The sequence below is a fragment of the Polypterus senegalus genome, chromosome 8 (genome assembly GCF_016835505.1).
Source record: "Polypterus senegalus isolate Bchr_013 chromosome 8, ASM1683550v1, whole genome shotgun sequence".
In the NCBI taxonomy this organism is placed as follows: domain Eukaryota; kingdom Metazoa; phylum Chordata; class Cladistia; order Polypteriformes; family Polypteridae; genus Polypterus; species Polypterus senegalus.
In genome coordinates, this window is record NC_053161.1 from 25,958,643 (window position 1) to 25,981,486 (window position 22,844).

General features: G+C 37.1%; 1 protein-coding gene across 3 annotated transcripts in view; it reads right to left on the minus strand.

Moving 5' to 3' along the window:
- tmem117 (transmembrane protein 117) overlaps nt 1-22,844 on the minus strand; it is a 573,994-nt gene that overhangs the window by 143,136 nt on the left and 408,014 nt on the right. For all 3 annotated transcript variants that reach the window (XM_039760885.1, XM_039760884.1, XM_039760886.1), the window contains exon 5: nt 6,072-6,169. In XM_039760885.1, coding sequence (XP_039616819.1) covers nt 6,072-6,169 — 98 coding nt within the window. The remainder of the gene's footprint in view (nt 1-6,071; nt 6,170-22,844) is intronic.

The following is a 22,844-nucleotide window of genomic DNA, read 5'->3' on the forward strand; positions in this document are numbered from 1 at the left end:
GCAATTAGGATAACTTTGTAAATAGATTAAACAATTAAGTCTATCTAGGAGTGGTTTTTAATTTATTATCATATTCCTTATTATTTTTTATCATTGCTTTGATATAAAACAAAGAACCGGTGCAGACAACTGGCAGAAATGTCATGATGTACACGTGTACCACTTTGTACCTTTTTCTGTAATATTTTTGTAGGCTCCAAACTAAAAAACATGGAATTGAACCTTTCTAAGAAGTTCACATTATCATTTTAATTGTAACATACAGATATAGCAAACACTCAGTAATATGATTCACTGGTTTCAGAATAAATGGATTTATGGACTCTCCTGAAAGCAGCGTGAAAAATTTTTGTGGCAGCACAGACTGAGATTGTTTTCACCGTACAGATTTCTATTTAGTTTCACATACCCAATACAGTTTATTCATAATTGCAAAAATTATTTGGTCCCATGATTTTGGGAGAATTTCTTTCAACAGTTCCCTACAGGGGCTTATTTTCAAAGAAATACCCCTTACGCTTAACCAGATGTCATTAAAATCTAATGTAAGGAAACCAGAGGGTGGCATTTTTATTGCTTCATGACCTTTTGTCCCTTGTTTCTTATTGCTATGCAAACAATGCAGTGATCTTCAGCTAGTCTTTATAATTGGTTTAATGTCCAATAAATTAATGCTTAGCAAATCCATTTTCAATGTAACTACAAGATAACTGTTAAAACAAAATATTCAAGTCAATCACTGTGCAGGAAAGTAAATTTTCTACCACACGTTTTGTGTATTTATTCATCTTCAGTCATTAGTAAGAAACCATATTATGGGAAAAAAAAAACTATGAACTTGGATATATACTGCATTGTTAATGCAGACATTGCTGTAGCTAAGTAAAAACCTTTGGCTCCTGAATTCAAATGCCACCTGTGTGGAGTTAGCATAACCTTTCTTTTTTAACATGGATATTTTTAGAATACTCTAGTGCACCCCACAGTCCAAACACATGGTCAGCTGGAGAGGCTAACTTAGACTTACATCTACTGGCCGACCTCCAAAACTACAGGACAGAACTTCCTCCTGTACTTCTCAAAAGTGCTAGGTGTCAAAGGGTTGCCTATTTATAAAGCTGTATGCTTTAAAAGAAATAAATATAATGTCAGTTGTGAACAGCATTTGCAATTCTGGTATAATTCGAAGAATCCCAGACTGAACCGATATCTAAACCCATTAATATTATGTTTTGTGTCATGGTTGATTAAGAATGTAGGTTTGCAATGTGTTACGCATGTATGCATCGGGACCACCTGGAAGGCTCAGGTAAACCAATCAATACCACTCCAAGGCAAGAGGGGGCACTGTCGCTAACCATATCTCCTGTTTCCTCAGTAGCTCCAACCAAACCCAGAGAGACGCTGTCTCTACCCACATTGCACCTTCCCAGCGCAACTCTTTCCAGGTTTGGATGTACAGGTGACCTACACAGGGAGGTAGTCATTCTTGAACCAGCTGGAAAAATAAACAGAGCTCTTGCTAATGATATTTATTGAAAATGCTACAACACTGTTTTCTTGTCTTTGTTTACATTTAAGCCAAAGTAGGTTTAATTTGGGCTATCTGGCATCATAGATAGATAGATAGATAAGGAGTGACTAATAGATAGATAGATAGATAGATAGATAGATAGATAGATAGATAGATAGATAGATAGATAGATAGATAGATAGATAGATAGATAGATCAATGGATCAATGGATGGATAGAACTTTATTTGTCTCCAGGGGAATTGTGGCTTTTAACAGAAGCTCTTTAAATAAATAATTACATAAATATATAGAAAAGTAAGTAAGTAAATAAATATACACTTTGGTCTGAACATACACTGGAATGACTATAAAGCAAGAATATTCAAAAGAAAGAAAAATTATGACTTTGCTGTCACAGTCCCAATGAGGTATTATACAGATGTATTGCTGTTGGTATAAAGGAGCCTCAGTAGAGTTTCTTGACACACTTCTGCTGCATAATTTGTTGGCGAAAGTACTCAGTGTTAATGTGTCACAGAGAGGATGTAAAGCATTGTTCACAATAGCACTCAGTTGTGTTTTAATTCTCTACTTTGCTACTACCCTCGGGTTGTCCAGAATGTGTCCCATAACTGAGCCTAGCCTTTTAATTATCTTGTTGATTCGGTGGGCTACTCTTGAAGTGATGTTACCAGCCCAGCACACCACAGCTTGGAAAATTCCACTGGCCGTTATAGAAAATGTGAAGAATGTCACTTCCCACAATAAATGAATGCAGTCACCTTAGGAAAAAGAGTCTGCTCTACCCTTTGTTATATAATTTCTCTGTGTTCCAAGACCAGGGCAACCTGTCATTCATGTTTTTACCACCAAGGTCTTGTAGGAGTGGACCACATCTACAGCCACTCCTTCTATAGTGACCAGACATACAGTAGAGACTCTTTGGTGTGGAGAAGGCCAATATCCAGACCCTTGCCCCCATATATTGTATGTTTTTCACCACTGCTTGTAAAGCATCTTTTCATTGTTGCTTCTAATTTTATCCAGGAAAGCACTGCATGTGTGCTAAAGTTGTGATTTTTTTGGCAATTTATATTGATCAAGGAAGAGAAAGAAAACCTTTATAATATTTGTACATACCAGAAGTGATTGTAAACTCTTAAATTCAGCTGTGCATTATCGTGACAATGTAAAAGGAGATGGTAGTAACTTTCTTTAGTAGTCACTGCATATGCCATCTTATTTACAGTACTTCTGTAATTAATGTAAGAAGTGTGCTCATTTATGATTTCATAGAAAAGTAGAAAAACAAGTGAAAATACTGGAGACTATGACTTAAAGGCACAAAGTTATGTGTGATGTACACACATCTTTTATTTTTATCACCCCTCTACTACTTCCATCTATCCATTCTGCCCACTAGTTATCTAGTTCAGGGTTGTAGGGAATCAGTGCTTAACTTGGCAGAGATGAGAACAATGCCGGCTCCAGCCCTGAATCCAACAGAAGATATGCTCAAAGACAGATCCACACTCAACCAAAAGGGGGAAAGAGAATATGGAGAAAGACCCTCATAGATATGGAAGAATGGGTAAACTCCACACATAATGTGCTAAGTTCAGGATATGAATCCAAGATGCTGGAGTTGTCCAAGAGTAGTTCTAAACACTGTACTACATTACCACCCTTTATATTCAGGTGAAAGGATTCTTTTGTATGAGGATGTTCATGCCATATTTGGATCAATTATTATATATCAGCAAGCACCTCTACGCAAGGCTTCTTCAAAATTAATATGATCACTGTGAGCTTAATGTTACACCATCATGATGTCAAGTGCCACATTTATACTGCTGAAATGCAACTCTATGTGATGATCACACTATCTAATAGCAGAGTATTACCTGCTGAATCTTAACATATTTTTAGTAAGTAAATACCCATAAACAGATTCTTTTTGTATTTTGGACATTAGGGAGTTTTTTTCACTTGAAATCCTATTATGTTAACCTTAAATTGTACTGTATTTTACATTGTTTATTGTTAATTAATCCTTACTTTTTCTATCTATGTAGTGTTTTTCAATTAAGCACAGTGCACCTCATTATTTTAAAAATTAAGTTATTGAAAGTACTACAGCTGTTATTACCATGGCTTGTAGGAAAGCATATATAAAAAACAATAAGTTTTGTTGGAAAGACTTTTTAAATGTACATTTTTTAACTTAATTATAGTAATTTAGTAATATCCCCCAAAAGTAACACAGAGGTAGGGCCATGGGAATATATTCTAGGTTACCTATAAAAGCAACTGTTTTAAAATATACTGTAGATGCAAATCCATTCATTCTGATCAACTGAATATTTTTCCAACACTCATTGCTTCCATTACCTTTTAACTGTGATTACACTCCAGTTAGTTTAAAGTAAACCTTACATTTTTGGTTACCTCAAAAAGCACATTATAACAGTGATAATTATGAAAGCTATCCATCCATCTCTGTCTTTTCATTTTCTTAGCCATTTTTATTCAGTACAGGCATATGTATAAACACATCCAAAAGGACTGGACACAAGACAAGATACAGCACCATCCCATCTCTGTCACAGATTACAAAACTCAATATATGCAAAAATAACTTACTACCTCTAACGTAAGTTCTCTCCATGCATAAATTAAGCATAAAATTATGATTAGCAGTAGAATGTGGCAAAAATACATTATTTTATGAAAAAAAACTTTTTAACAGATTTATCTTTCATTTGTTGCAAAAAAACTGGAGCCTATCCTAGAATCAAAGGAGTAGAGACTGGAACAAAATCTGGATGGGACACCAGTTCATCTCAGGCTATAAATGCTATTGTATGCAATGAACTGATTGAGTGATTATGCAAAGAACGCAGATTGGCTGCTGACATGCCGGGAGCCATGATTACTTAAAACCTCATGTGGCAAGACTAAAATGGATTCCTTACCCCTTGTGGCCATCTTCAATGCTTAAATACACAAGAATCACAGATATTTCTCATAACAGTTAAAGATCTTCCTTTTCTTTATTGCTTTTAGAAAAGTACACTACTAACTGTTAAACTTGGTAAAATAATTTTCAGATTAAATTGGTCATCACAGATATTTTCAGCATTTTAAAACACGTGAAATAGGTTGGACAACATTTTTTCTAAAAATTGTAAATTATAAATGTAAAACTATATACATACCTTGGAACAGGTCAGACTATGTGTTTTCAGGGAATGTTTAAAGTGAACCCAAAGGAAACAGATCTACATTGGGTTTGAAGGTTGGAAACTTCAAAAATGCAAGGATAATTGCTGCTGGTTTTTCACCTAATTATCCCATTAAGCGATTTATGTGTTCTTATCTCTGTTTTCTTCTCCCCTCCAGCCATATACAGAATGACTGAATATGAAATAATTTCTTTCATTGATTTTTAATAGTTAATTTTAGTAGTCTGAAAAATGTGCATGTTATTAATCTCTATATATATAAAATCCAACGTCGTCTGTCTGTCCGCTCTTTATGAGAGAATACTTAATGGATTTAGAATGTTTTTTTTTTCTATAATTTGTTCAAAAATTCCGGTTGATTTTGCCTCTTCTCTCATTGCCCTATGTATCATAGGTCGCTTGCGGTACCGATTTATTTGCGCAAATCCGAAAGATGTAGTGGGCCGAGGGGAGGTGGGCTGGGACCTCCTCATTCACGCACCTTCCTTGGGGCATGTACGTTACCTTTGCTTAGCTAGCAAACGAGAGAACTACTTAACTGATTTAGATTGGGTTTTTTCTATAATTTCCTTGAACATTCTGGTTGATTTTGCGACTTCTCTCATCGAGCTAAGAATCATAGTTCACTTGCAGGAGTGATATATTCACCGTAATCTGAGACAGAGGCTACGGGCCGAGGGGAGAAGGAAGCGTGACGTCAGGAGTAGGGAGCTGAGTGGGGTCTTCCTCACTGTCCTGTTTCACTACTATGTGGGTGGAGCAATGGGGGACAGCTAGGTTATTATAAAGATAAAAAATATTAATTGTGTCTAATATTGTGATAGTGAAAGGTCAAAATTAGAATGAAAAACACTACAGTATTTCTTGAGTGCTGTCTAAGAGTGAACTTACTACACTTAAGCTGCCAGCAAAGGGCTTACTTATGCATTTATTGCAGGTTACATATTTTGATTAACATGTTTGACAAAACTTATACAATTTTATCATTTTAACATTTAATGTATTTTTGCTTATAGATTATTTTGTTTGTATATTTGTAATTTGTAAAGAGATATTACATTTTATGTATATTTATGTATATGAAATGGTAAAAAAGCTTATTTCATAGACTCATAATGAATGCATTAGATTATAAACAGAGGGTTAAGAATGCCTTATTTAAATATTTTCATAGGGAAAGTTACATATTTAAATTTAAATTAAGCATTCTTCTGTATAATTATTGAAGAGTGTATTGTTATATTTCTTTCAGTGACTTCTATTAAAATGTATATCCTTATATAAACCTTCAGCATGCAAACTGACACTCACCAAAACAAGACAATTCGGTTGTTTCCTCGTTTCCAAAATGTTCTAACTGCTTTTCCCCATTCTGGATAATTCTGATGTTGAAGCATCATATCTGTAACCTGAACAACAGAAATGAATTTCTAAGCAATACATTCTATAATAATGGCATCATTATTTATTATTAACCTTCATTTATAAGACTTTTACTCAAGAATACCAAAGTCACACAAATTAACACAAAGTTAACTGACAGACCAAAGTCTTTGGTAAAGTACACAAAGTGCTACACTGCATTTAGTGCTAGGAGCAGTTGACAAGCAAGTGTATCGACAGAAGCAAGTACAGTATGATCAAATATTGATTGGGTCTAAAAAAATATTATAGGTAGCCCAAGAAAAGCTAAATGATAGAATACTTAAGCAGCCATATGTTGTTGGGTAAACCACCTAAACACAAGTAGACTTGGAACAGTTTAAACACCTGTGGCTGTATTTATCGAGGGCTTCTGAATTACTCTTAGGAACTGCATTAAAAGTCTGAGGAGGATAATAATTTGTCAGAGGAGACATGAGAAGTAATTGTGAAGCATCCTACTTCCGAACCCAGCAAGGAGTAGGAGGCCACGTTTGAGAACAAACAATGTGACATTCTGCCAGAAATTGGCACTAATGGTGACATTTTGTGGTTTTCTGATACTAACACTAAGGCTTCATCACAAAGATAATAATAATATTCAAATTAGTAGGAGAAGAAGAAAAAAAGCATAATAAGGTAAGATATTGATCTAAGCTGCATGTAATTGTTGTCACTTTGCAACATCAAGAATAGTAAAGGGTAGCGTTAATATTTCAGAGGTTTGTGGAATGCAGAGTCCAGTGTACCAGTGTGATGTTTCACTGTCAAACAGCCATCCAGTCCCACTTATCCTAATGGTTATAATTTTGGATATTACAGTACAGTGTGCATCTATGTCCTTCTGTGTGTTGATACTGTGATATCAGTTAAGATTCACATACTGTATGCATGCTCCTCCACTCTTGGGATAATGATCTTTATGCAAGTTATGTGTGTGCCGGTTTGCATGAATGTTACTTGCTTTAACATTACCTAATGTGGAGTTGTGAGGAAATGTATGAATTCATGTATTACCTCATGCGTTGCAAGGGCAATCAAAGGTTAGAACAAAATTCATTGTTGGTTCTGAAATACACAAATATTCACCATTGCAATGTTACATTTTCCCTGTGGCCAAGAAATGCACATGCACAGGTAGAGACACATAGATGGACACATATCACATAACATACAACATTGTTTGTATGTGGCATGCGGCTGGGGGTCGTACCCAGCCGGGACGCCCAGGAGGACCAGAGGAGGGCTTGCGCCTCTTCCAGACCACGAGGGGGCAACCGCCATGGTGGCTTTGGGGACCACGGGTACAGAGCTTTGAAGCTCAGCCTTGAAGGGGCCCATGGTCGCCACCAGGGGGTGCCCAGATGCCTACAAAGCCCAGGACCTCAGCACTTCCGCCACAACCGGAAGTGTTGGGGGAAGAGGATCAGGGACACCCGGAGTGCTTCCGGGTGCGGAGCCAGTACTTCCGCTTCACTGGGGAGTGCCGGCAGAAGCTCATTGGAAGACACCTGGAGCACATCCGGGTAATTATAAAAATGGCCACGTCCCTCCATTCGATGGCTCGAGTCCGGGTGAAGAGTACGAAATCTTGGTGGAGAGGAGTGGAGACGGCCTGAAGAGTGAGAAAAGGCATTGTGTTGTTGGCCTGGACTTTGGGGTGATTGGTGCTGCGGCACTGAGTTGTGCGTGATCACTCTTGTAAATAACTGTAAATAAACGTGTGCGGTGCTTTAACATCATGTCTTCCTGTCTGTGTCCGGGCTGTTTCCCACAATGAATATTATTCCATCTATCTCAAATCAACACCTTTTTAGACAATCATTGTGGACCAGTGTTTCTAAAACATTCCACCTTTCCTGGCTTGTGTTTGATAATCTCTGCCTGAATGCCATGTTCTTGCAGTTACTAGTGAGTTAGGACCACTCATGAGCTTTCGTAAACCCTGGAGAGGTTAGGAGTACTTTCCTAAATTAGGAAAATTGATCAAATGTGTTTAGTTCTACTTTTAAGAGTAGACCAAATTTGTGTGACAGATTTTTAATCCAGTTAGGATCATTTGACTAATATGGGCTCTGGACAAAGCTTCAACAGCTTTGGAGTAAAAAAATGGAGAAACAGTATGTTTCAGTCTGTCTGGAGAAGGGAGGCACAGCCAACGTATATCAATGCAGAACAGAGACATCTTAGAGAAAAGTGTAAAAGCTATATGATTTGTAGATTATAAAAAGATAACTATTACTTGCAGGGTATCAGTATGTTTTTGTATCTGGATTTGACGTTGTCCTTTTAAATTGATCTTTTGTTTATTCTGGAATTTTGGAACATTGAACAATTACAGCAAGCATCACTTCTTTTGTAATGCTGATTTACTTTTAGCTTCAAATGCATAATCATAAAGTGAAGTCAGGTTCTTTTGATACTCACACTAATACATAAAGAAACAGGCAATTCATTAATTATTGATGAAGAGGTCTAAGGCATAAATAATATGCATAAAATAATAGCTGTACTCAATACTTTACTGTACATTTATTTCAGGCTTCAACAAATATTAATAAAAATAACCACAAGAAAAACACTGCTGGCTAAACCAAGTATTTAGTTCTGGAAAAATTCCAGAAAGAATGTTGGTATATGCCAGAAAATAACTTGAAGCAAAGTTTTATGTGAAAAGGATGATTTCATCATAAGGATCATTATCATATGTCACAAGGGCAATGGAAAGGTTGTTCACCAGGGTTCTCATTAAAAATAAAAAAGTAATAATCATAATAACATGCAGAGCAACAACAACCCAGTAGATAGGCAAGAAACATTAGGACAATATACAATACAGTTAATAGCACTCTGAACAAAGAGGCAAATGTTATCAGTGCAATTATTTGTTGAAAATGGATACTGCCTGAGGAAAAATGGTAATGTCTACTAGATTAAAGGGGTAAAAATGGAAGCCGACTGGGATGCCTGGGACCCTTGACAATATTTAGAGATTTGGTATGATGAAGTCTAATGTAAATTCCCCCAATAAATGGCAGGACCACAGCAATGGTTTTCTATGCTGTGGAGATGATGTTTTTTTTGAATTGCCTTGTAATTACGGATTGAATTGTTGGCATAAAAAGCCATGATGCATCCATTACTTATATTGTCAAAGGTATGCTTCATCTTCTTTCTAAAATACTACCATGTTATGGATCAGAAATGTATTTGAAGTAATAACTGATGTTGCTACTTATCATTAAATAGAGAAGAAATGAAAAATTTGTTTTTCACTGGACTATACTGCTAGCATCTACATTGCCCTCATGACCATTTATGAACTAAGCATTCATAATATATAATAATAAAATACTATATAATAATATATATTCATCTAGGCTTTTGCTGCAAAGAATCACCTCGCCTGCTAAATTTAACTCAGGCTGATTCTGAGTCATTTGATAACTGCTGGAAGTCTGTCCTCTTATGGTAATATGTCTTTGTAAGTCTTAATTTCTGCAATGCCTGAATTCTTCACCTGGCTGACTTTCAGATTATTGCAGAGAACAGATACAGCCATCCGGCCCCACTGCAGGACAGCAGTTTTGCCAACAATGTCATTGACTTTTACTAAATGTAGCAGTTTGTGACAGGAGTCAACTTGCTTGGAAGAATTACCAAGACACCTTTTATGCTTTTAAGCTGTTTCAGACACTACGCAGTTATTCGTTGAAATACATTCTGACATAAACTGTGTTTCTATGTTAGTGGTGGAACATAGAACTATAAAAACTAGATAATTATAAATTATTTAATCAATCAATCAATTTGAAGCATTGAGCACAAGGTGGAAACCAGCCTTAAACAGGGCATCAGCCCATCTCAATTCTCATACACACACTGTGATTATCGGCTACCCTAACACACATCTGTGGGAAAACATCTTCAGTAAACAGATTAAAATCCATGCAGAAATTGAGAGATGTGCAAACTGCAAACAGACAACAACTAGACATAGAATTTGAACCCAGAAAAATAGATCTAGAAGAAAGCAGCACTATCCACTGCACCAATCTCTGTTATATAAAAGCATAATTCAGCATTCATTGTTCAGTATTTTTTGATTTGCATGTAATAATAATATGAAAATAATGTTTACTATATATAATGTTATTATATAATAATGGTGAAGGAAATTAAACTCTTAAGTGAATGTCATTATCAAAGTTTGTTTTTTGGGAAGGTAAGTAATCACTTCAGAATACTGTTAATACAAGAGAATTTAAGTAACAGAAAAATATTAAAGTTACATTTCCATTAAAGGTCAGTAAACACCTTCAGTTTGGCTGATGACCTACAGGATCAAAACAGATTTGATAGTATGTTTTCAATGATTTTCTGTTGCTTTTTTATCTTCTAGTGATCTTGAGAAAGCTACTCATGCTTTTAATTTTTCTAGACTTGATTACTGCAACTTTCTGTATTTTGGGATTAGCAAATCCCTGATACACAGGTTACAGTTGGTCCAGAATGCTGCCACTCGCTTTCTGGTTGGGGAAAGAAAGTCTGATTCTGTTTCTCCAATATTAGCTTCTTTACACTGGCTGTCTGTCAGTTTTTGAATTGATTTTAAAATCTTGTTGCTTGTTTTTAAATCTTTACATGGGCTTGCTCCTGCCTATTTATCTGAATTATGTGTTTTACGCCAGCTATCCAGAGTGCTTAGATCTTCTGGTCAGTTGTCTCTTGTTGTCCTTCGTACCAAGTGTAAAACTAAGGGGGACAGGGCTTTTGCAGCTGCTGCCCTTGCCTGTGGATCTCTTTATCTCATTACATAAAGGAATCGTCTACAATTGAACTGTTCAAAACAAGATTAACACTAGAACTCCCAGGTTTTCCTGACCCTCAGCCCTACCAGAGGTAGGCCAAATGGCCCCTTGGTTTGAAACTAAAAACTCAATCACCGACAATTGGCTCCCATTCATTTGTAAATGGGTGGCCCATTGGAATGTGTCACTTCCTTCCCCAAGAACTGCAAACCACCCATCACCTGTGAGGCCTGGCACATTTGCATTTGCTTACTCAGAGTAACTAAAATCCAAGGCAGGCCAGGAAAGACACACATTCACAATATATGGAAACACAAGTCAAAATTGAGTGAAAACAGAATGAAGAGTTGGTAATAGAATAAAATGAATAGAATGAAAACATTCACTCTCCAATGTATGTTTGTATAAAAATGTCATAAGATGAGTAAAGTTGTGGTCCATGGTTTTTGACATGCTCATACACATACAGAATAAAATGTAAAAAAAAAGTGATCTGTCCCTCAGTTCCAGGTTCATCTCTTCATCATCTTTCTGCCTTTTGTCTCAGTGGCTACTTTCCCACACAGTCTGTCTGTCTGTATCAAAGTCTAAGTTTGCAGCATTTGCAGACCCAGTGACCATCGTTCCTGCATTTGGCAATGGAGTTCCTTGGCTAGTAGTATCACAATCTTCTTTTTTCCTTTCCACCCTGTACATGCAAATCTAGTGTTAACATCCTGTGGTATGTGGTATGGGTGACTGTGGGCGGGGCTGTGAACTGATGACAAGCTAAACTTGGGAATAAAAGGGATAGTTTACTACATGCATTCACAATCTTCTTCAAGAACCTACGGTACGAACAAGCCACAAAGATGCCAAGAGGTTACACTCCTGCCGAGGCTTTGGTTCTGCTGCAGAACATGGACCCTTGTGACTCGACAGTACACCGTAAGCGCAGGAACACGGCGATGGCCAGTCGCCGTGTTTTACAACATGATCGACATGGCAGTGATGAATGCTCACGTGCTGTATCAGGCATGCACCGGAGTGAAGGAGAGAAGGGTGGACTTCATGGCGCAGCTTGCAACTGAGCTTGCTAAGCGGTTTATGCAAGAAAGGATGGTGGACAAGGAGCAGCTGCTTTTGCAACAACCTGCCACACCACACCCAGGGAAAAGGGCCAAGTGTCAGGTGACCGTCCAGTGCAAGAAAAATAATGCAACCTTGCGCTGTGTGGACTGCTACAAGTACACCTGTGGGAAATGCAAGAAGGAGACTGACTGGCAGTGCCAGATATGTGCCAACAGATCACATCAATGAACTGATAAAATACTGGTCACTCCCACACACACACACACACACACATACACAAATACCAGATGTTGCACATTTATGTAAATGTATATTTTCTATTAGTGGTAGTAGTTTTTATTTTGTATTTTTTGTTTAAGAAAATAAACGCTTTGAACTTTGGAATCTTTGAATCAATTTTTCTAGACCAGTTGTACCCTTGGTATGGCCCTTACATATTGCTCCTAGATGACTGTGATCCCTGATTGTATAGTCAGTAGCACCTTGTAAGTCGCTCTGGATAAGAGTGTCAAGTAATTGCCACATTTACAGAACAATGGCAACCGTTCACAAGTGATTAAGGATATTAGGTAAAAACAACCGGGCCAAATGGCCCCTCTCTGGTAGAGCTAGGGGGATAGGGCCAAATGGCCCCTCTCTGGGAATTCTAGTGTTAAAGACTCATTTCTATTCACTTGCATTCAGTGACCTTCAGTAATACTGATGGTTTCCTCACTGTGATTACTTCTATTTATTATGTATTTTATTTATGTTCTTATATTTTATTTCTATTCATGTTATCTATGTTGTTTGTTTCCTTTTATTCGAATTATTGTAAAGCACTTTGCCCACAGCATTCCTATGTTGTTTTAAATGTACTATATAAATAAATTGACATTGACATTGCTTGCTCTCCTAAATGATGATTTTAGCAGCTTTGTAAGATACCAATAAGGGTGAGGTAATGAATGTCATGAAAAACATTATTTGAAAGATTCTAAATCCATCTTTGGGCGGCACGGTGGTGCAGTGGTAGCGCTGCTGTCTCGCAGTTTGGAGACCCGGGTTCGCTTCCCAGGTCCTCCCTGCGTGAAGTTTGCATGTTCTCCCAGTGTCTGCGTGGGTTTCCTCCGGGCGCTCCGGTTTCCTCCCACAGTCCAAAGACATGCAGGTTAGGTGCATTAGTGATCCTAAATTGTCCCTAGTGTGTGTGTGTGTGTGCCCTGCGGTGGGTTGGCATCCTGGCCTGGATTGGTTCCTGCCTTGTGCCCTGTGTTAGCTGGGATTGGCTCCAGCAGACCCCCATGACCCTGTGTTCAGATTCAGCGGGTTGGACAATGGATGGATGGATAAATCCAACTTTTTAAGGTATTAACATATGAATGGGTTTGTTTAATGACGGTGTCCAATTTTCTACTTAAGTGGCTAGCACAGATCAGCTATGGATGTGTATTGAGAAGCAGGTGCTCAGAAATGGTCTGTAGGTATTTCTAGCGCTACAGGAGTAGGTTTTCTATTTTGTTTCTTAAAAATTGTCTTTCAACTTATATATTTTGTTTTTCTCTGCATCATGGCAATAAAAAATATTTTAAACTCGTGATTTATTTCTGTTCAGTTATGAACTAAAGTATATTTGCCAATTTTATGGTAAGGTTAAAAAACAAGATGGTTTATGATATTTATGATGTGCTAGATGATGCGTTTTCAAAAAGGACACAAAATGAATGTACACATTAAACACTTTCAAAACAAATTAATTCAAAGAGCAAGTGAGCTTTGCTTCTCAAGAAAAATTAAAAAGAAAAAAATTTGGATGTGAGCATTAGTAGGCTTTGCGCCCTAGGAACCAAGTTACCTAAACTATTCTATAACATTTATGTAATTATTTACCACTCTGATGCTGATCTTTCTGAACATAAAATTGGTCATTGTGATAGCAATAAATGAGAAGAATTCATAACTAATTGCAGAATTACAGTGTTTGGGGGGGGTTCCTCTAAAGAGTGCTGCATTCTCTTGTACAATATAGCTCAAAAGCTAATCAGCATATCGTCATCTCATAACACGCTTAAATTTCGAGTTTGGCATTTTTCTGTCCAGCCATTTTAGCTCTAAATAGTCTTTAAGAAACTGTGACACACAGACACACACACACAGAAAAACACATTGAGATATCCATGTTTTCGATATCAGGGGACCCTAAAACTTCGAGATACATCGAAAACTGGAGATCAAAACTTTTGATGAATCTAAAATTTTTGCTCCTTCCCCATAGAGGGTAGATTATATTGGGATTGGGCTCAAAACAATAAAAAGAAACATTGATTACAGGATACTTAAGATGATGTTTTCAATGGAGAAGGACGCAGTTCTGTTTCAATCATTGCTTCATTTGCTGTATTTAAGGTGTCACGCACGCACGAGTAGGAGGCCGCGGACGGATTCGAGCGCACCTGGGAACGTGTTTGCCTGCAGGGAATGGCGGGGTACTAACTTTCTCCCTCTGCTTCCTCATAGGAAAAAAGACCTCCCTCCGCCGTAGCTGACGGCTGACCGCAGTACGGCACTTCCGCCCTTCCTCCGCCATCTTGCCCTGACGTCATCCTTCCCGTCCTCCCTCACGGTCCTTCCCAGCATTCTTCCACTTCCGGCTCCTCCCCTATAAAATGGCCGCGGACGCCACAGTTCGGCGTCACGCTTATGAACGCTTTTTGTTTATATTTTGACCTGTTTTTTGTTATTGTGGAATCCAGACAATATACGGGGCCGGAGAACCCCAAACCTCTTTGCTGTCTCCTGCTCCATCTTTTACAAAGGCTACATTTCATAGACATTCATAGATTAAATAATCTTTGTACTCTGGGCCCTATACATAAGGAGTCTCTATGGGCCCCTTCCTCTTGCAAGAAACTTTTAATTCCAGGATTTAAGGCCCACCCAGTGGGCTGTGGGTAATTATTACCCTTTCCCCCCACTATGACCCATAGCTTTGTGCTTGGTGGTTTTGATGTAGGCTTATCTTCAACAGCTCTGATTTGTATTAAGAAAATTTGATATCTAAAAGAAGAAAGTATGTTCTTCTTTTTACCTTTAATCATTAATACAACAGTGTGCTATAAAAATCAAGCATCATGCTGCAAAGTCACAGTAAAATAACAATGCTTTTGTTACTAATTAAAATATGTTGGCTAAATATGTGCAGCATAGTAAATCTACGTATCCATTTTCAAAAGCCATTTTATCATGCACATGGACAGAAGAAACAGAAAATAAGAGGAGTTGAATTATAGAAACACAGACCTTACAAATTATGTAAGATGTTATCTTTGCAAATCAGTGTGTGTGCCACAGATCTGCCTTCAGTATGTAAAAGTTACAGGCCGCCTACATATGAGGACACTTCTTGAGCCAATTGCTTAGCAACCTCAGTGGCTGTAGGTGTAAGGCTGGCTGATATCCTAGTTAGATTGATACAGCAGCCAAGTACTGATGTAGCTAAATAAGACTGGTGGTGTACAATTAAAATATAGATATACTGTAAGTCTTTAAATCATTATAAACTAGTCTATAATCCAGATCAGTCCTCAATTACTCATACTGGGTGTGAGTAGGACTCTTGCAATGTCTGTCACTTTGCAAGATCAAGCAGCAGTCAGATGCAGTCAGCTCATTAACCTTACTTTATACAAGACACAGTATATTTAGTTGGAAAATGCAGTGTTTAAAATACATACTGCATGTAATACATAAATCTATTATGTTAAAAAAATGCAGTACACTGAACATTATGTCAAATTATGAATCATATTTTAGACAGCATATTTTAAATGGAGGAGTATCACAAGGTGCTTTATCCATCCAAACAACAAATCATAAACCAAAGAGTGTCATTTTAATACACCACGCACAAAAATGTGGTCTGTGCTTAGGGCTGCTTTCTCACAGTACGTGGGGTAGAGATTTGATTTCTTAGCTCAAACAGTGCCTGAGCAGAGTTGGCACATTTCCCTGATGTCTGGGTGGTTTTTTCCTTGTTACTATAGTTTCCTCCCACTTCCTAAAGACATGCTGTATTCATTAGGTTAATTTGTAAATGTAAACTGGCCCTGGGTAAATTGTTTCCTACCTTGTGCCAGATGGTTTAAGGGTACTTCTGGGACCCCTTGAGCACAGGATGGAGTAAACAGGTTCACAACAGACGGACAGACAGACAGACAGACAGATAGATAGATAGATAGATAGATAGATAGATAGATAGATAGATAGATAGATAGATAGATAGATAGATAGATAGATAGATAGATAGATAAACTTTCTTTGTCCCTGTGGGGAAAGTTGGCAAATCTATGTATTTATCTATAGCTAAGGCATGTGGCATAGTTATTAAGGCTTTGGACTTCAAACCATGAGGTTTGACCATGAGCAGGTCCCTTCACCTTCCTGTGCTTAAATTGGAAAAACAAAAGTTACATAACTAATTTTAGCTTAAATGTTGTAAGCCACCTAGGATAAAGGCTTCATCCAAATAAGTAAATGTAAATGTAGGAGTGTGAATGAGTAGGTGTTTGGACATTGTATCTAGGTTTGCTTCCTGCCTTTTCTAGGACAGGCAAAGTTAAGAAAACAGATGGGCAAGGGTGTATTAAAAATTATAATTAAGTAATTATAATTAACAATTCTGTGGTTCACTTTGAAAGTGTTATTTATTTTATACAAAGTAAGACAAAGTTTGATTTCAAAATATCTCCTACCGGTAGTATTAAATTGCTTCAGTATTTTTATGTAAACATCAACATGAATTAACAAAAAGCAAACATGCTACAAAAAGAAATCCTTAGCTTTTGGCTAGGTTTATTACAAGAGAAGATATCAATCCTCATTCATACTTAATTAGAAAACAATTATAATATCAGTCATTAAAATATTTTGAAGTATATCACAGCAGACTTTTCACAAATTACTTTTTTGCCAAATCTTCCAATTAACCAAGTCAGTAATTAAAGAATTACAGTAATTAAACAGTTTCAAACTTCAGCATGCACACTGGACATGTTAACTAATTACTGCATTTTCTGATATTTTATTTTATTAGCAGCTCTGAGCACTACAGAAAATGAAGTGTTCTTTATACTTTACCCCTCAGAGATAAAAATAAAATAACGTAGAGTAGGTAACTTGATAAGGAACCTCTGCTGCCCAGATATTTTTATCACCTTGTTTTTGTTATATCTTTTGCTATCTGGAACCACAACCAATCAGTGAGAACATCCAAGAAGACTATTGTAATTGCAAATTTGTAGTGCCACCAGAAAAGACATTCTCCATACACCTGCTATATGAGATCTGACAAGGCGGACAGGCAATAAGATGCATTGTCAATTCCTTATAATTGATGATGATGGAAGAACTACAGGGTTTGGATTCCACACCCCAGTAGAAGCATTCCCACTCATTCAAAAAAATGTCCATCAAGTTAATCTAATTACTGCCACCCATCTTAGAGTTGGAGAAGACTAAAGAAAGACTAATATACAGAGAGTATATCTCTTACGTTATGCAATAGACTGAGCTTTATGGTGTTCATGTTAAGAATGTAGCCACAGATAGTGTTTTAGTGCAATATTTAGAATAGAAATGAGACAAAAAAGGCTCAAAATATTATTGTTTAAATGGTCCTGTAATTGGGAAGAAAATTTTGGTTTTAAAATTTTGCCAAGTAAGGAACGATTGGAATTAAGATGATAACTATTAAAAACATTGGGCTTACTACCTGAAATTTTTGATCACTGGGGTGACAGCTGCAATTTCACAACAAACAGACACCTGATCAGAGGAATGGGAAATATTAATAACAGCAATGAAAACAGGAACGGGGAAAGTAAACAGGCTTTGACTTAGACAATGGGAAAAGGGTCAAGCTGGCATGTAGAGGAATTAGATTAATAGACCATCTCTGACATCAAAATATCATTAACTGGTAAGAAATCTGAAAAATAAGTTGTGACAGGTGAGGCAGTATACTCATTCGGGATGGAAGTGAAGGCAGTTGTGTAGTGCTGAGTGGCCGATGAATGAAATTAATTTTAGACTGGGAAAATTTTAAAAAACAACAACAAACTTCTGAAAAAGCACTAGAAGAAGAATTACTGTGAAAATGTAGAAGCTTATTAACTGTTGAAAAAGAATCTTGGAATTTCCTTTACCAGTACTAATGATAGCAGAATAATAAGAAGACCTGGCAGCAGATAGTGCATTTTTATATTTAATAAGATGATGTGCTTATGCATCTCTCTAAAATCTGCAGTCAACCTTTCAATCCTGGGCTCCCAATGTCAGTCCTACAGCATAAGAGATAGGCCTGTCCTCCTCCCAAATGTAGCTCTATCAGCCCCCTCCCTCATGTGCAATAGCCTGCTGCATGCATCCTTTGGGGCATACTCACGACCACTTCCCTCTACACCATATTGCATGTGCTCCTCACAATGCTGCCTCTTCATTCACCTTCTGTAACCTCTATCTTCATCACCTTTCGGTTTCGTTTTAACCCCCCCTGGCTCTATGCACAGGCTTCCTTTGTTCATCTCCTAGAGATGCAGATGCACTGGCACTGATCTTCCTCTAGAGCAGGGGTGCCCACACTTTTTTGGCTTGCGAGCTACTTTTAAAATGACCAGGTTGAAATGATCTAACTACATTAAAAATGCTATATATATATATTGTGACAGTAGAGGGCACTAGTGCTGCCTTGAACCCTCAGGTACGACTCCAGACACTGGATAAAAGTCCAAGACTTCTTTATTATCTGATGAAACGTGCACAAAGCACTCTCCACACTATTCATAAATCACAAATAAATCAACCACAATAATACTCTTCCTCCTCGCCCAGACACTTCGCCCCTCTACCTCCCAGCTCAGCTCACCGTCTGGGTTTTCCCAGAGTCCTTTTATACACCCTGACCCGGAGGTGTTCCTGCCCAATCAGTCCACAGTTCCTTATTCCTTCCGAGTAGGGTAAACAGTCCTTTTCTTCAACCCAGGAGCACGTCGTTTCTTCCTGTCACGTGACCGTGACATACTCCCAGGTTATAGGGCACAGATGAGCCCACGAGCCCCCCTACAGCGACTCCCAGCAGCCCCCAAGGTATCCAGCAGGGCTGTGTAAAAACACTCCAAGGTCCATGATGCCCTGCTGGAAGTCGGGCACGATCCTGCTGTCGGGAGAGCTCCTCCTGGCGGCCTGGGGGGGAGGACCGGAGTATGAAGCCGGCAGTCCTCCACAATATACATATATATATATATATATATATATATATATGTATATATACTGAGTACACTTTATACATAAAATATATGTTGTCGTACCTAGCATAACTGAATAACCTTTATGACACAATTACAATTCAATACATTTATTTTCACTACAGTATTTGGATTCAATAATCTTCATGTGGGAAAAGGCTGACTCGCATAAATAAGTACAGCCGAATAATGCAGTCAAGGAGCTTTTGAATTCAGCCAAGTGAAAAACGATTAACTCTCCTTTCTATTTCTCAGATTGCTTTTTGGAAGGAAGTCAGTTTTGTAGTTTTTATGAACAGTTCGAAAGTGCTTTTACACATTTTCCTTCTTTGGAATAGCAATGATAAATTGACAGATCAGACAAACACACTTCGATTGTGACATTGTGAGAGAAAAAAATCCTCTTCTAATTCCACATAAAGCCCATACCCTCCCCAAACAATTTCCTTTTAAATCCCTTCTTTAGTCGATATAAAATGGAAGGCTAACTAGATCACAGCCGGAGTTTTGCAGTAGCTCGTGCGTTTGATCGTGTGTGCGGGATGACCAGTGTGTTAGAAGTAAAGAGATCTCAGACTGGCCGCCCTGTATGTCAACCAAGTGGCAAATGCCATAGGGAGAATATATGATAGACTAACATTTAAAAAACATTTTTTTGAATGCAACGCAATCTACCCGCACTACCTTTGCGATCTACTAGTCGATCGCAATCAACGCATTGGGCACCCCTGCTCTAGAGTACTACTGAGGTAATTGACTGAACTGCACGTGTCTGCATGGAAAGGCATGATTGCTCAATTGCTCCCATCAACCTCCGGCAACACTGTGCCACACTACAATGCACATTCGCACCCTCTCCAAGCTTGAGCACACTTTTATTTATTTTCTTAAAACTCACACTACCACTTGCATTGAAGGTCTACCCTCCATCTCACTTTAGTTGGAAGAATTAACACTGACTGTCAAGATGAATATCCTTTCTAAGCTTCTTTTTCTATTTCAAAACATTTCAATATACATACATCAATAAATCAATTTTTAAGAAGTTAGATTCAACCATAACCTCATTTATTTAGAATTAAAACATCCACGTATCCAAAGGGCAGCCTTACAAAGACCTAAGGTGGCATGACTCTACCTAACTTTCAGTTTTATTACTGGGCAGCAAACATACAACATATTCCTTGCTTTGTACCCCAATCAGTACAAGTTATCGCCAATACACTAACAACCCAACTCAAAATTGTGCTTCACTCACTCAGAATATGGAATCAATGTAGGAAGTACTTCAAGACAGAGAAGTTTTTATTTGTGGCACCTCTGCACAAGAACCACCTTTTTCCACCCTAGCAAACATATGCAGTTTTTAATGACTAGAAAACATTTGGGATTAAATCACTTACAGATCTGTACATAGACAACATATTCATATCAGAGGAAGCTGATCCAATGGAGCTCACCAGATCAAGTGTGTGTACTTTACAATGAACGGGGAAAGTAATATGCTGAGTAATAGCATGGCATTCTAAAACAGCAGCAAAAGAACACCCTGGAGACACAATGTGAATATTAAAGTCATTTGAGTGAAAAAATTATGACAGTTTGGAATTAGAACAGTTACAATGCACATGCTTAGTAACATGGCATTTAACTAAACATTAATCATTGATAAACAATTATAACATTTGTATTATACCCAAAAATGAAAATATAGAAAGATTGTAGTGTTATAATTCTATTTTACATTATATGAGAAAAACTAAATAAGTGTATAAACAATTTTAGAGAAAATAGGCACTACAGTATTGTCATATTACATAGATTATTTTTACAAACATTCAATGTTTTCATAATGAATCACTGTGAGTCTAAGACAATGCAGCAATTATTCATGAAGTATTCTTACACAATAAAACAATTGACTGAATCTATTGGCACTGAGTGACTTCTTAAAATGTAAATATACTATATATGCATTTAATTGTTTAAAACACTTTTAACATTTAACTGTGCAACAGTTTTTTAACTCTTAAAATGCAGTTAATGTATTTTTGCAGGAGTTTTTTTTTTTATTAAAGTGAATTAACAAGTCAATTTTAATAACCAATGCTCTATAAAGACTTCAGTTTATGTAGATTATAATATATTTTATGTTAAAATATACACAATAAAAGAATGAATAAAACTAGTGTAAGAGGCAGAGCCTTTACATGCAGTACACCTAAACTATTACATTATTACTATCATACATCAAAACGAAGTTAAGTATATTTTGTTTTATTGATGATTCTGTTTGTTTTGAGTTATTATTTCTCAGTTTCTTATGTTATTTTTATTTGTTATATGTGATTACAGTATTGATGTACTGTCACTTTAAATGTAATTATGTTCCATGTTCCTAATGGGGGGAACCTTAAGAGGCGGGGCCACCTGTAACTCTACCTTTAGGACCTGCCCCCAGTGCTATAAAGGATGAGGAGACAGGCAGTTCAATGGGAATCACGTGAAGTCTTTTAAACGCTAGAATTAATGTTAACGATTGAATTTTATGTTTATTTTTTATTTTATTTTGCTCGGAGACAGGCAATTCAATGGGAATCGTGACATCTTTTAAATGCTAGAATTAATATTAATGATTGGATTTTATGTTTATTTTTTATTTTATTTTGCTCGGTCTTAGGATTCTGAATACTGGATTGTTTTTTGGGCCTTGTTCACTATGGATTGCCTTTTAGGCAACTCTTTTAATGCTTCTAATTGCTCTGTAGAGCTTGTGCTATATTCTTTGGTATTTTTCAAATATGTCTTCCCTTTTATAAAGATTCTTTTGTTTGCATCAGCTGAAATATATAGTCACCATCTTCTGACAGGGCCTCATGTGATACTGAAACACATTTCAATTATATTTTTGGGGTTTTCCCTTTTAGGCCTACAAAATCCGAGGCAGGCAATTTGAGGGGTAATTAAGCCCATTGAGGTGAGGGCTTTTCCAGGCAGGCAAAAGAGGCCTGGACTGGCCAAGCCTTTGTGATGTGTTATTGAGGCTTCACATCTTTTTGCTTTCATGGACTGTCCAATTTATGACAATTAGTACAAATGAATTCACCTTCTAGTTAGAGTGAAAGAATCTTTCTTTTATATTGATGACAATTGCACATTGATTTTGCTATGACTTTGCAAGATATTATGAATTAAACATACAGTAGCTTTATAAACCTTAGACCCTATCTATGTGTATTTCAATCCTGAAATTCTAAAATTCTGGACTTATTAAGTACATGTTAGACTAGTCAATAATTGGAAATGGATGGAAGAATAAGTGGGAAGTTTGTTCACTGGTAAAGGTCATTGTTCAGGGGTGTGCCGATCTTTATTTATAGTACTCAAATGCAAATAGCATTCTTTCCTCAGAAAAGTAAAGGTGTTATTGGCACTGACAGCATAGCACATTAATTCAGAAAAAACAGAAATAGCCTTAAGAATAGACTTATGGTTAATGA